The sequence below is a fragment of the Oncorhynchus masou genome, chromosome 3, assembly GCF_036934945.1.
Source record: "Oncorhynchus masou masou isolate Uvic2021 chromosome 3, UVic_Omas_1.1, whole genome shotgun sequence".
Taxonomy (NCBI): Eukaryota; Metazoa; Chordata; class Actinopteri; order Salmoniformes; family Salmonidae; genus Oncorhynchus; species Oncorhynchus masou.
The window spans coordinates 25,184,419-25,200,508 of NC_088214.1; the positions used below are offsets into that span (position 1 = coordinate 25,184,419).

Genomic DNA, 16,090 nt, shown 5'->3' on the forward strand with positions numbered 1-16,090 from the left:
CGACTTTTTAAAATGTATTTGTAATAATGACAATTACAACAATACTGAATGAACACTTATTTGAACTTAATATAAATCATCAATAAAATCAATTAGCCTCAAATAAATAATGAAACATGTTCAATTTGGTTTAAATAATGCAACAAAGTGTTGGAGAAGAAAGTAAAAGTGCAATATGTGCCATGTAAAAAAGCTAACGTTTAAGTTCCTTGCTCAGAACATGAGAACATATGAAAGCTGATGGTTCCTTTTAACATGAGTCTTCAATATTCCCAGGTAAGAAGTTTTAGGTTGTAGTTATTATAGGAATTCTAGGACTATTTCTCTCTATACGATTTGTATTTCATTTACCTTTGACTATTGGATGTTCTTATAGGTACTTTAGTATTGCCAGTGTAACAGTATAAGCTATACTGTTGCCAGTGTAACAGTATAGCTTCCGTCCCTCTCCTCACTCCTACCTGGGCTCAAATCAGGAACACACCGACAACAGCCACCCTCGAAGCAGCGTTACCCATCGCTCCACAAAAGCCGCGGCCCTTGCAGAGCAAGGGGAACAACTACTCCAAGTCTCAGAGCGAGTGACGTTTGAAACGCTATTAGCGCGCACCCAGCTAACCATTTCACATCGGTTACACCAGCCTAATCTCAGGAGTTGATAGGCTTGAAGTCATAAACAGCGCAATGCTTGAAGCATTGCGAAGAGCTGCTGGAAAAACGCATGAAAGTGCTGTTTGAATGAATGCTTACAAGCCTGCTGGTGCCTACCATCGCTCAGTCAGACTGCTCTATCAAATCATAGACTTAATTATAACATAACAACACACAGAAATACGAGCCGTAGGTCATTAATATGGTTGAATCCGGAAACTATCATCTCGAAAACAAAACGTTTATTCTTTCAGTGAAATATGGAACCGTTCCATATTTTATATAACGGGCGGCATCCATAAGTCTAAATATTCCTGTTACATTGCACAGCCTTCAATGTTATGTCATAATTATGTAAAATTCTGCCAAATTAGTTCGCAACGAGCCAGGCGGCCCAAACTGTTGCATTTATTCTGACTCTGCTTGCAATGAACGCAAGAGAAGTGACAATTTCACCTGGTTAATATTGCCTGCTAATCTGGATTTATTTTAGCTAAATATGCAGGTTTAAAAATATATACTTCTGTGTATTGATTTTAAGAAAGACATTGATGTTTATGATTAGCTACAGTCGTGCAATGATTGTGCTTTTTTTGCAAATGCGCTTTTGTTAAATAATCCCCCGTTTGGCGAAGTTGGCTGTCTTTGCAAACTGTGTGAAGACTTTCTTCCTAACAATGAGCCAGGCGGCCCAAACTGCTGCATATACCCTGACTCTGTTGCAAGAGAAGTGACACATTTTCCCTAGTTAAAATACATTTATGTTAGCGGGCAATATTAACTAAATATGCAGGTTTAAAAATATATACTTGTGTATTGATTTTAAGAAAGGCATTGATGTTTATGGTTAGGTACACGTTGGAGTCCTTTTTCACGAATGCGCACCGATTATATGCAACACAGGACACGCTAGATAAACTAGTAATATCATCAACCATGTGTAGTTAACTAGTGATTATGATTGATTGATTGTTTTTTATAAGATAAGTTTAATGCTAGCTAGCAACTTACCTTGGCTTCTTACTGCATTCGCGTAACAGGCAGGCTCCTCGTGGAACGCAATGTAAAGCAGGTGGTTAGAGCGCTGGGCTAGTTGACCGTAAGGTTGCAAGATTGAATCGCCGAGCTGTCAAGGTAAAAATCTGTCGTTCTGGCCCTGAACAAGGAAGTTAACCCACCGTTCCTAGGCAGTCATTGAAAATAAGAATGTGTTCTTAACTGACTTGCATATTTAAATAAAGGTGTAAAAATAATAATAATAAATTCGGCCAAATCGGTGTCCAAAAATACTGATTTACGATCGTTATGAAAACCTGAAATCGGCCCTAATTAAATCGGCCATTCCGATTAATCTGTTGACCTCTAGCCAAGACCAGAGTGGGCACATTCTCAATTTAACGCACATTTGAAAATGTGATGCAAACACATTGAAACTTGTCTTTTTTATGTGGTACATGGGAATGTAACAGGTTGTTTCATGTGCACTAGGTCATCAAGCCGTTGAGCCGCAACAGGTCAACTTGATAGAAACACTTAAGGTGGGAAAATGCACATATTGATTTTATGCAGATGTTTGATTATGCACATGAAAATCTGGTTGCCAAGTGGATGGAAACCTAGCTAATGACATCATACAAAATGCTACTGCAAAATTCAATAAACTAAATGGAAGGGCTTTGAGATATTCATGTAACCCTGAATGTGGTGCTTACCGGGAAGGGGTACGGGTGCACGGCTGACTCGGGTGGGTAGACAATGAAGTGGCGCAGAGTGAAGCCAAAGCCTTGAGAGGTGCGTCGAAGGCGGAGTGTCTTAGGCCCTGGCCACGAGAATGGTTCCTCCTCTCCCTGCAGGTTGAACAGGCCTGCAGGGGAATCCCCCTGCACACGCCACTCTGGCACGTTATTCTGGTGGGAGAAAGAGAGAGGGGAGCAAGGAAAGGCAGGCGGGAGACAGGGAGAGAGATGCTATTATTATACTGAACACAATTGTATGACAGACTGAAATAAGATCTACTGCAGGTGATTCAGCGTGAAGCTACTCATATTTCACTGAGAAAGGTAAGGATTGCATGAAAGTAGTACCAAGTTAATGCAGAGACTAAAATCGACACATGCTGTATAAATACATTTATTCCTTTGAGGAAAATAAATCACGAGTCTGGCAACGACTCAGTGTCTTGTCTATGTTCCGTATCCTGCTGAATAATAGTTCATAAACAACAATAATAATAACAAAGTTAAATTGACATCATGTGTCTAGACTAGCTAGGTCAACAAATTCACAGAAATTCACAGAAACGCCTCCAGTACTTCGACCAAGGAGTTACAGCTACCTCATCTGTGCTAGCTCATCTAAGTGAGTAATTGTAACAGAGTCATTGTGCCATAGTGCTGGTGTCACATTTCCAGTGTTACTGTAGAGTAGGGCAGAGCCTGGGGCCTCAAACACCCACTGCTGTGTTTAGTGGTTATTTATAGCCTCACACCTTTGTGGTGCAGCTCCCATCCTCTCCCTCCTAGTCCCCAAGCTCAAATTTCCAGTCAAAGAACAACTTTCAGGAAACTCACTGTTCAAACAGTCAATCCCTGTCTGCTTTGCTTGCTCTCCGACTCAACCTCAAACCTCCCCCTCTCCCTGGCCTCATGCAGCACCAGGGTTGCAAAATTATGGGAACTTTTAATAAATTCCCTGGGTTTTCCCGAAATCCCAGTTGTAGGATTCCCGGAAGCAAAAGGGAAGCAGAAAATCCAGAATACTCCAACCAGGATTTTTGGGAAACAAGGGAATGTATTGAAATTTCCCTGAATTTTGCAACCCTCTCCAGCACAGCACTCACGAAAGACTACACACACCCCCTCCGACCCCCTTAACGTCCCTCCTCCTGGCCCTGCGCTTCACCCACAATAAGAGGAATGTGATGAGCTTGCATTCACACAAACCCTGCTGCTGCCTAGGGAAATGTGATAAGTAGTAGATGTCTGAAAATGGATTAAGCTACATGCTAACCAAAGCCAACCTGGGCCAACAAATTCAATGGCTAAATGTATATATTTCAGCAAACTGCCTCCGCTCTGACATGACATCATCATATCCACAGCAAAAAAAAAAAACTACAGGTCATTTTGATTAGGACATTCATTTCATGGTTGTTTTGTGGATCAAAGCAATACATTTGATGGACTCATAACACGTTGCAGAAGCAAAGCGGGAGCCAGTTTACTTTTCACAAACATTCAAACCCTCTGATTTCTAAACACACTCAGTCAGCAAAACATTATACAGGAAGAACGTTCAATACATTTAAACAACTTTTAGTTTAACAGCTTATAAGTTATGCAAATCAACAGCCTCAAGGGTTCTACCATGTTGAGACTGGTATTTTGCTACATCTTTCTGTTGGTAAAATCAGTTGAATTAGATCTACTGGGGCTAAACACGTAGCCTATGTCAACAGAACCCTTTGGGATCTTTTCCAGCTCTGTGGTCAACAAAACACATGTTGAACAGAGCGGAGGTACAAAATACATCGGGGGGCTCAACCTTATCATGGGAGTACGAGCCAATGGCAGAATGGCTGCTGTGAAACTGAGCTGCAGGTGCAGCTGTGTGACACCCGAGTCAGTTTGGTTGGGTGGGAAGTTAACTGGCCAAACAGGTTTCTGACTGCGTGTCTTCCCCAGCTGTAACTGTTGTTCCCTGGCTCCAGCACGACTTCCCCGTTTGCGTGTAGGTCTTTTTCCGACATTCATTCCACTCAAATCCATGGAATGTTTCAGAATAATTAGGCTATGTGGTATGCGGGTCCTTCTGTAAGTTAGGCCCAACTATGCTGATCCGCACCTACCTGTAAAAATATGTACAACGCTATTCAGTAAAAAGCCATCTTTCAATCAGACAGCTCTTCTTTTTTTATTACAATTGAAGAGTTTATGAATGACAACAGTACATCGACTTCCACCAGCAAATTTTTTTTAAATTACTTTTAATGTTGAAAAGTGATATCCGGAGTATAAACACACTAAAATGCACTAAAATGGTAAAACAATACGGTTTGAGCAAAATTGTGTTTTTTAGACAAAAGCAAACTTCAAGAAATGGGGTATTCAAGGAGTTGGTCTAATGTAGTGTTGCATGGTATACTGAAAATCAGTAGTGGAAAAAGTACTCAATTGTCATACTTGAGTAAAGGTAAGGATACCTTAATATAAAATGACTCAAGTAAAATTCTACTTGAGTAAAAGTATAAACCATTTCAAATTCCTTATATTAATCAAACGGCACAAAAGGTTATTATTATTATTTTTAAAATTGGCGGATAGCCAGGGGCACATTCCAACACAGACATAATTTACAAACAAAGCATGTGTGTTTAGTGAGTCCGCCAGATCAGAGGCTGTAGGGGTGACCAGGGATGTCTCTTGATAAGTGTGTGAATTGGACCATTTTCCTGTCATCGTGTAATTAGTACTTTTAGGTGTACGGGAAAATGTATGGAGTAAAAAGTACATTATTTGCTATAGGAATGTAGTGTAGTAAAAGTTAAAAACATAAATAGTAAAGTACAGATACCCCCCAAAACGACTTATTAGTACTGTAAAGTAGTTTTACACCACTGCCAAAAATACTAGAACATGAAAACCCGTTTGGTACTAGAATGTGTTACTTTCGGTAGTTCTGTCAAATGTGCCGCACGGCTCAACTGTATCAGCACAGCAGATGCCCCCCTTACAGCACAAAAGCACATAGCCTGCACTGGAAGTCTGGGCTACATCATGTTAGCTCCCCACTCATGATGCACAGAAGTTTAACACACTTGAAGAACGCCACACGGCATGTAGAAATGTTTAAACGCATTACTGTTCGCAAAACAATTTCCTTACAGGCTAGAACACTTTACGATGCAAGGTGATACCGGTAGCTTCCAGCTTTGTAGGCTAATGTTTCTTGCTAGCTTACAGCTGAAGTTATCATCAATTCACTACCCTAGTACTTTGTGCTAATGCTAAATATGCGGTTTTCAAAGCAGGTTGCCACCAAAACTGTATTAGTTCACTTTAAAAATAAATTGGTCTCTCACATCTCTACCAAATATGATCTATTGCCTCAGGGAACTGACTGGGCTGCCACCATCTTGCCTCGTGAATGACATCATTACTGGTTAGAGAGAGAGCACGCACTTAAAAAAAAAATGTTGTTTATCAGTACAATAAATAAAGTCCCAAATGGAAGGGAAACAGACTTTCATCTGTATTCCTATTAAAATCAGCCACTTTAGTGAATTTGTCTCAATACTTTTGGTCCCCTAAAATGGGAGGACTATGTACAAAATGTGCTGTCATGTCTAAACGATTCACCTGATATGGATGAAAATACCCTCAAATTAAAGCTAACAGTCAGCACTTCAACCTCAGTCATCGATTTCAGAGCCAAAAGAAGAACACCAGATAAGCACCATAGGAAGCCAGTAATTATGGAGGGCCCTATATGTTGTGCTGTTATGTAATACCAGATAAGCACCATAGGAAGCCAGTAATTATGGAGGGCCCTGTATGTTGTGCTTTTATGTAACACCAGATAAGCACCATAGGAAGCCAGTAATTATGGAGGGCTCTATATGTTGTGCTGTTATGTAACACCAGATAAGCACCATAGGAAGCCAGTAATTATGGAGGGCCCTGTATGTTGTGCTGTTATGTAACACCAGATAAGCACCATAGGAAGCCAGTAATTATGGAGGGCCCTGTATGTTGTGCTGTTATGTAACACCAGATAAGCACCATAGGAAGCCAGTAATTATGGAGGGCCCTGTATGTTGTGCTGTTATGTAACACCAGATAAGCACCATAGGAAGCCAGTAATTATGGAGGGCCCTATATGTTGTGCTGTTATGTAACACCAGATAAGCATCACAGGTAGCCAGTAATTATGGAGGGCCCTGTATGTTGTGCTGTTATGTAACATCAGATAAGCATCACAGGTAGCCAGTAATTATGGAGGGCCCTGTAAAAAGCAGGTGATAAATGAGGTGAAAGTCACTGGAGAAGGACGGTGCAGGCCTCAAATGCCTTCCGATCCCTCGGACATGCCAACCCTAGTTCACCGGATCTAATTTAGCCGTGGATCTCATTCCAGACATCTCCAGTCCTCAGTTGTGGAGAGAGGATGGCTGGGGGTTGTTGGCTGTCCGCTATTCAGTCCTGAGAAACAGACACATGCCGAACAGGGCTGTCATTGCCCCTCACATAGTTAACGCTGTGGTGACCGACCCCCAGCCAATAAATGACATGCAAACATTCCCTGATAGTCCGACCGGCTCTCACCTTCCTCCCTCTCAGCTGAGTCAATGTGCCAGTTGCATGCTGAAAGCAGCAGGACTAGACACCCAAACAGAGGCACTGCCTCTCCAGTTAAACCCAGATTATGACTGGGGAAAGTTTGATGGTTACAATGGAAACCTAAATGGGGAGGATGAATAAAAGGTGATGCATCTATTGCCTCTGGCTATTGAGACAAAATGAGAACATGGGTTACTATCAGTTCAGTGCAAACACTAACTTCATTTATCACACATCAACTACAAAATACAAGCACATTACAGAGAAACACACAAATAATCACACATGCCTTTCAGTGTATGAATCACTACCAGAATGGCAGTCTAGTGTTTGCATTGGGTGTGGCAGTGGGAACAGGGAGTGTGTGAAGCACTGACTGAACTTAAAAAAAGATCTGGTTCATTTCATATCAGACTGTGGAAAAGAGAGCAGATCAGAGCATCAGAAGTCATACATCAGTCTTTTGGAGTTTAGGACCTCAATGGATTCCTCGCCTGTGCCATGGTCACCACTTACTGAATGTGCTGTCGAGCATATCGGGGAAAACATGACTCTTAGGTTACACAACTAAATGTTTAAGGACAACATGAGACATACCATGACTTTGAATGTGGTTTAGGACTTACCCCATTTAGTCACCAATTCCCAAATTTGCTTTAATAATGGCTTTACACTTTTTTTCTCATTAGAACAACATGTCTGGTACTATTTATAATGTATTTAGTGTTGTTTATGCTGTTCCAAACTGTCCAAAAAATATATAATATTAATAGTAAATGCTCCTTTTTCTTGATCTTTGTTATTATAAGTAATGTCATTATCATTCGTAGGCTTATTATAGCAGCCTTGTATAACCACCATTGAGCTGTAGGCCAAAGACAGCATTCTGTTTAGTCTTAATAAATCAAATTTTACTAGTCACACACACATGGTTAGCAGATGTTAATGCGAGTGAGGCGAAATGCTAATACCGTAACTTACTGAGGTCTACATTTCAATACTTCTTTAGGCTACTGTATCAATCCATCACTCATTCCTTCATGTCATCACACAGCATACGAGTCATTCATGATTTGAAATGCAATCAAGCATTTTAGGTTTAATGTACAATAAAGCGAGCCTTGAATAATTAGCTTGAACAAATAAAACGTTCCATTTCAGAAATTGCATTCACGAATGAACGCAACTGTTTTTAGTCTTTGCTGTAATACAGGCTCAACAAAAACATTACAAAACCTGCTGCGCTTATAATTTATTTTGTTTACATTGTTCCAAACGTATTGTATTCTATGCAGCATCTGTTTGGCACACATAATATGCAAGCAGAGCCTTCTCCTTACATTATTTTTCTTGATCTCCAATATTTTCCACAACTAGTCAAATTTATTCCACACATCTGACTTTCCCTTTACCTCATGAGCCACCAGTAAACGTTCCCCCATTTCTAGTTTATTTGTCATGTTCTCTGCATCCATTTTTCTATCACATGTTACAGTGTTTAGAGTTTGTTATAACCAATTTATTGCTATGCGATAGGTCAGGCCTTATAGTTCACTATTCTGAAAGGATTTGTTTTACTGGGGGAGGTTGGGTAATGAAATGTTGTGCAAGAGCACAAAACAGTACATCTCATTTTAGTCCTGTCCGAATCTGCCATGGCAGTAATTTTTACATGACAGAAGAGTAACAATTCCAGACAGAATAACCTGTTTTTTGGTGAACTCCAAGGTCCTGATAATATGAGTCCCGTGCAAATCGACATCCCTGTTTTGAAAGTAATGTCTGAGTTTGACAGGTGTTGCTAGCGGTTTACGCAAGAAAACAATAACTGATTTGATAGATTGAACTAAATTCTGCATTTAAGCTATATATGAATGGCATACATGTAGCCTATCTTACACAGTGAATGCTTTTGTGCGTATGAATTGAATATTGCCAAATGCATCAGAAAAATGTATTTAAAGCAAACCTTGCTGTTAATAGCTCACAAAGCAGCAGCATACAACTAACCTAAACTTTCAGAAAGGATAAGTTCACTTTCTCATCCAAAGCTTTAAAACTCATCTCAAGTGAAATTGCACTGTTTAGCTCACATCTGAAAGCTGAGGGGCATTTAGGATGTCTACTGCGGACTGCTAAAATATCCTAACGATTAATATCACACTTCCTCAATTCAAATATTATGGCGACGCTATACCAAAGATGGTTTGGTATGGTTCAGTAACTTGGGAACCAAGCTCGAGTTGTGTGTGGCCCTACCACCTGGACATGTTAAAATACTTACTGCATCTTCATGCCAAGAATAAAAACCTCCAGGCTTACATCGTAACTGTCAATTTCTTGAAAACAAAAAAAAGATTTACAGGGGGCAGTTTAGGAAAAACGAATCCTATCCGAATCGTCCTCTGGAATAACGGACATTCTGGAGTCCATAACCAATGTTCTCTAGTAATACTAGTCCTGTGAGAATAGGTATTTGGTCACGTGTATGCGATGCATACATGTCTCAAGTCACGTAAAGAGAGCTAGGGAATGTTTTTCCTAAACAAATGAGGGATTTCGGTAACATAACTTTTCAGTCCGAGACGGCTGTAATTATGTTGCAGCTTCCGCAACATGGACAGCGCGATAAACACTGTTCAGTGGCGGTCGCTACAGCAGGGAGGAGAGAGACACTGCTGTCTTTTTGATATTTTTAACACAGGGCAAAAAGTCTGATCAATTGCCGGTCGGACTTCCTCTAGTCATTTGTGTGTCTTATTTATTTAATCAAACAGTTTGCTTAAAGCATCAGACAAGTTCAGCGAATATAGTTGATTTGATTAAAACAAATAGAATGTGTCAATATATGGAAAAATACACCATTAAAAATGTAGACTAATCGATTGGTCTAAAGAACAGATAACTTTTTTAATATGATATTCTATTTTTTAGTTGGGGACAGCCATAATGTGGTTTAAAACATTATCTGGCATCGTTATCCAACAATGCCTCCGGTATACTTGTACTGGCATATTAGGTAACATGCTTTAGAGACAGAGTGGTTATGGTCATGTGTAAGGTTGAGGCTGTGGCCCATCCCTCCATGCCACAAAAACTACAACACACATACACTTTGGTACTAAGCTAAGCCTGGACAACAACTGTTCTCCATGTATTTTTTTTTCTTCAAACAAAGAAGGGATGAAGGCAATTATCTATTGTTAGTCTTTCACAAGTATGAGAAAACACTGACACATGGCCCCTATGTTTAGAGACTCCGATGACATCACACCATGACACTGCACAGACCACAAGACATCAGGCCTAAATACATCAGACCTCAGTGTGAAAAAGGAAATCTCTCTGTGGGCTGCCAAATTCTACACCACATCCAGTTTAAACCAAGCACTTCACTGTGAAAGGCCTGAGATGATGCTGCAGAGGGCCTCTGGTATGAGTTTGCCTGGGATGTTTCAGTCTAGTAATGCTGGCGCTAACTAGCTTGAGTATCATTAGTTACCCACATACCTTGTACGTGTTATGTAGCCTAACATGTAATACAATTTTAAGATGATTAGGACCTACCACACCATGTGCCGAAAGATCGTTTGAAAGGAACATGAGATCTTTCACACCCTAGAGGAAGGAACATTTCTGGGACAATTGGGGTTGAGCTTGGCGTGACTTCTCAGCCAAGCCCCTCTTGCCTTAACTATGAGTGAGTGGTTGTTCCTGGCATGGGAATGGCAGCCCCTTCAGATCTTCTGTGAGCTACAGTCATGCTTCCACTTCCTGGCTGAAGGTTGTGGTGTATAATCAAAATGTCCCGAAGCAGAACTTGCAGTTCAGGTTTTATGCCCTATTGTTTTACAACTCCCTAAACTTCAGGGGAATGGGAACAATAAACAAATGAAAATGGCATTTGTTCACCCTGCAGGTCTGCTCCTGAAAAACATTTCTCTCCACACAGGTGTCACATCTCTTAATGAGGGCTGGGCGTGGCCACTGCACAGTGCTCTCCACTATCGTAGTGCTGAAATAGATTGAACAAAGGTTGGCTGGCACAAATAGACAATGTCAAAACAATTGGGAGTCTAATAGAAACATATGAGGTTTTACAGCCACCATCAATGAACTCATTCAGTTCATTGAAATAGTAGTCTGACTGACTTGTTGATTAGGAGTGCTATCTAAAAAGGCGGGGTTAATTATGCAATATAGACTTTACACAGTAGTTCTCAGTGTCCAGCCTTAAAGTGAAATGGAGAAGGAAAAAAAAGATAATAGCCTAAGCTAACCCTATATTTACCAGAGACTGAACGTAACAGACAACCCGAAGGCTACAGGAAGTAAGAGCCACCCTCTATCCAATTGAAGATCAATTTTCCCTTCCGTTATCCATCAGACAGCCATATGATGCTCTGTAAATGGCTGCTAAACTAGTTAAGCCATGGGCTTTAATGAGGTACAGATCACGGAAGAGGAGGATATGCCTAGTAGAGCCTTTAATGGTCAGGGCTCCTCAGAGAAAAACATCCCATTCAACAATGACACACTACTTACCATGGAGAATAGCTAGACTGGATGCATCACTATACTATGTCTCTTTTTTTCTAGCTACACAACGGTTTACTCTCAAATATCTGAGGGGCAACTTGATAAAAATAGGTTTCTATATAATAGATTAAGCAGACCTCACAAGAACAAACATGACTCGAAAAATTTGGCTAGTGGAACAGAAAGTTAATTGTATGCCCTGGAAGAAGTGCTTGTGAAGAGCAGAACCTACGTTGACTGACTGGGGAACCGGCTTGTTTTCCTCCCACTCGCTTCTTTTTGACAATGTCAAGCAAAGTCACATTTTTCTAGACCTAGAAGAAAAAGGGGCTACGTATGATGTAGTAGGCTTATCCCTACCAGTGCTGCCAATCATGAAAAATATGTTTCCGTCAATTGAAAGTCAGGGCTGTGTCATCAAGCTGCAGTAAGACGCGGGCGTCCTCTGGGAGATAAAGTGAGCCTGACCTGAGGTTAAAGCACTGTAACTCCACAGAGGAAAAAAATCAAAACAGTCCTTTCAGAAGATATTCATGCCCCCTCGACTTATTCCACATTGTGTTGTGTTACAGCCTGAACTCAAAATGGATTCAATTACATCTACACACAACACCCCATTATGAGAAAGTGAAAACATATTTTAGAATTCTTAGAAAATGTATTAAACTAAATACAGAAAACTAATTTACATAAGTATTCACACCCCTGAGTCAATACATGTTAGAATCACCTTTGGCTGAGATGACCTTTCTGGGTATATCTCTAACGAGCTTTGCACACCTGGATTGGATCTTTAAGCTCTCAAGTTGGTTGTTGATCCGTCTTGCCATAGATTTAAGCCAATTTAAAGTCAAAACTGTAACTAGACCACTCAGGAACATTCAATATCATCTTGGTAAGCATCTCCAGTGAATATTTGGCCTTATATTTTAGGTTATTGTCCTGCTGAAAAGTGAATGTCTCCCAGTGTCTGTTAGAAAGAAGACTGAACCAAGTTTTCCTCTAGGATTTTGCCGGTGCTTAGCTCTATTCCATTTCTTTGTGTATTAAAAGACTCCCTAGTCCATGCCAATGACAAGCATACTCATAACATGATGCAACCCTCCGCCATGCTTGAAAATATGAAGAGTGGTCCTCAGTGATGTGTTGTATTTGCCCGAAACATAACTCTTTGTATTCAGGACAAAGTTAATTTCTTTGCCACAATTTTCAGCAGTTTTACTTCATGCCTTATTGCAAAAAGAATGCATGTTTTAGAATACTATTTATTCTGTACATGAGTCTTTCATTTATGTCGTTGATTCATCCTCAGTTATCCCCAATCACAGCCATTAACCTCTAATTATTTTGAAGTCAACATTGGCCTCATTGTCAAATCCCTGAGCGGCTTCCTTCCTCCCCAGCAACAGAGTTAGGAAGGACGCCTGTATCTTTGTAGTGACTGGGTGTATTGATACACCGTCCAAAGTGTAATTAATAACTTTACCATGCTTAAAAGGGATATTCAATGTCTTCTTTATTATTTTACCCATCTACCAATAGGTGTCCTCCTTTGTGAGGCATTGGAAAATCTTCCTGGTCTTTGTGGTTGAACTGCATTGCTCAACTGAGGGACCTTACAGATAATTGTTTGTGTGTGGTACAGAGATGAGGTAGTAATTCTAAAATCATGTTAAAGACTATTATTGCACACAGAGTCCATGCAACTTATTATGTGACTTGTTAAGCAAATGTTTATTCCTGAACATATTTAGGCTTGCCATAACACATACGTGGAATACTTATTTCAGCATTTAATTTCATTAATCAATTAGTAAACATTTCTGAAAACAAGTTCACTTTGACATTATGAGGTATTATATGTAGGACAGTGACACAAAATCTCAATTGAATCCATTTTAAATTCAGGATGTAACACAACAAACGTGGAAAAGGTAAAGGGGTAAGAATCATTTCTGAAGGCACTGTAACACACACACTCAGGAGTTTGTTCTTAAATCAATGAATCAAAGCCAGTCAACTTCCTGTCATCATTTCCAGTAAGTCCTGTAGACACCCTCCAGGGGGTTTCCAGCTCCAAAAAAGCACATTAATTAGTAACCTAGTGTGGGACTGAGGGGTAGTCAGATTACAGGGATACAAATCTTTACAAATGGGACGCCCAATGATAACATTTCGAAAACAGTTTGTGTAATATTGAAAGTCTAAAAGATTTTAGCTGTGGATTTTCTACCTAAACTGAAACTATTAAAGGCATTCATGTGTAATTATAATGTGGGAATAGTTTATGTATGATTAACTAACCTATAGCTTTTCACTGTTCTATTGGTTTTACCCATTTTAACCCCACTCTCCCTCAGTTTCTACTCAGCAGAGAGAGGAAAAGGCTGAAATGGAGGGCTGAATATTAGATTAAAGGGGAAGGGGCCATGCCAATGATGTGTCCCGAATTCTGCAGATCCTATAAATAGGTGACCTTCCACTCGAAAGGAGCGTGGGCTGAAGACGTTTAGACAAAGGTCTTCATTCAGATGACAGACAACCTACAGTGTAAAAGGAGACCTCAAACTAAAAAGGAGAACAGTCAAACTATTGAGGATGAAACTTGAAGTGTCTGAGTCTACTTCAGAAGTAACAGCCCATGAAACAAAATGTTGACCTTTCCAATTACTACAATTAAGGCAGGCACAATTACCGTATAACCGATGGTTATGATGCAGACTATCATGACCATAAAATAACTGTCACAACTGTAAAAAACAATATATACATATATATAGATAGATAGATATCTATCGCTTGGAACAAACAGCTAACTGAAGACAGTACGGCTGTGCATTCGTTGAGTGAGTTTCTGTGATAACATGGACTCTTAACAAAAGGGATGAAACGTTGTTGCTCCTTGCTGAAACAAGCAAGGTGTTGTAGCAAACGAGCACAGAAAGGTGAACGCAAGGTGCAGCAGCAGCACACAGAAATATAATTATTTCATTATATTTCTATGGCAGCACATGCAGTCAGGAGGGGAGGAGAAAATGTGGGCAAACATTTATACAAACAACTTCGGCTCGCCAATTACCGTCATCCAAAATTCCATGACCGTCACACCCCTATCTACAGTAAGGAACAGAGGACGGATGGGCAGGCTCACTTTTAGCTTCAACTATCTTTGTGCTTTTGATGATCATTTGTTCTGAGTGAAAGGTCTCAGAAAAACACCCTTGGCATCACCAGCAATGAGTGCCCTCTACATTTATTACCAAGCACCAATGGAGGGCCTTCGCACTTCCCAGGGCCAAACAACGCAGAGGGGTGCAATAACAACAACTAGAAGCAGCTGTGCTAAAGTGTCAAACCTTTCAGGAAAGTCTCCCACACCAAACAGGAAGGAGTGAGTGTAAAGTTGTTGCCTAATCACACACAACAATACAGGTATGCTATAATACTGCTCTCCTGCTAGTGAATGGGGCCCAATTCAAGTCAAAATGTAATGAAAATCTGAAGAAAGAGTTGTGAATGGGAGAGAATAAGAAACAGAGGGAGACTAGATGACAGTGAGAGTGGCACATGAGGAGAATTGGAGAATATAGGATTGTAGAGAACTAGAGGGGGAAGTGTGTGTGTGGGGGGGGGGATTGGCCAAGGAAAAACATTGAAGAGGAACAGACCAGAGAGATAATAAAAGAGCGGATGTGACACGAACACCTGGAAATTAATGTTAAAATATGAGGCCCACTGTATGGGCGGATGAGGTAGGCATATTCTCAAGACAGTTTCGAAAAGCCTTCGCAACAATGTGTCCAACATGGACAGAAAATCTGCCAGAAACAATTCTCCCAGCTTTTTCTATTGATTTCCCCATTGATGGTCAATACAAACTCCAAATAAAAATGGCATGCAATTCACAACACATATTATGGGATTGGTGTATTGTCCTCAAAGAGATAACACCAAGAAACAGATTTGCAAATGGTTTGTGTTTTAGAGGGCACAGAGCTTACATCTAATGAATAATCTCCAGGACCCCAATTTCCATGACAAGAGTTTAGGGTCACCCAAAAAATAACCTTTAATGTGTGTGTGTGGGGAGGGGGTAAGCTGTTGGAATTTAGGGCATGAATGTGTGTGGGGCTTATGTACCTCGCACAAAGAGGATCTGGTCAGTCCCTCGTCCTCTTCATCGCATGGACCTTTCCAATGTGACGCCATCATTTCACTTCACACAAGAGGTGACAATCATTTAGTGTCCACATCGAAAGCTATAGATCCCACCAAATAGACAGCAGTAGAGTCCTCCAAGTAGGGTTCGTCTCTACAGTTCACACAGCCATCCTTTATCTAGTCTTTGGTCCAAATGGTTGAGCTGAATGTGAAACAAGATTATTTCAACGAATTGCGTTAGCTAGTTCCTGCTGTAAGAAAACACAAAATACACTTGTTTTGTTTAGCTATGTCATTACTGTATAATCCCATTTTAGGGGGCACCAACTTTTTTTATCAATTGTTTTTTATTATATGATCACAGCATTGATAAACATGTGAACATGATAGCAAGCTAATGT

General features: G+C 40.3%; 1 protein-coding gene across 3 annotated transcripts in view; it reads right to left on the reverse strand.

Moving 5' to 3' along the window:
- The window catches only part of LOC135513253 (rho GTPase-activating protein 21-like), a 70,579-nt gene that overhangs the window by 53,549 nt on the left and 940 nt on the right, over positions 1 to 16,090 (reverse strand). For 2 of the 3 annotated variants that reach the window (XM_064936120.1, XM_064936102.1), the window contains exons 2-3: positions 15,669 to 15,891; positions 2,364 to 2,558 (exon numbers count right to left, since the gene is read on the reverse strand). In XM_064936120.1, the coding sequence (XP_064792192.1) occupies positions 2,364 to 2,558; positions 15,669 to 15,740 (267 nt within the window). In that variant the 5' untranslated portion in view covers positions 15,741 to 15,891. The remainder of the gene's footprint in view (positions 1 to 2,363; positions 2,559 to 15,668; positions 15,892 to 16,090) is intronic. The other variant, XM_064936111.1, reaches the window with a different exon arrangement.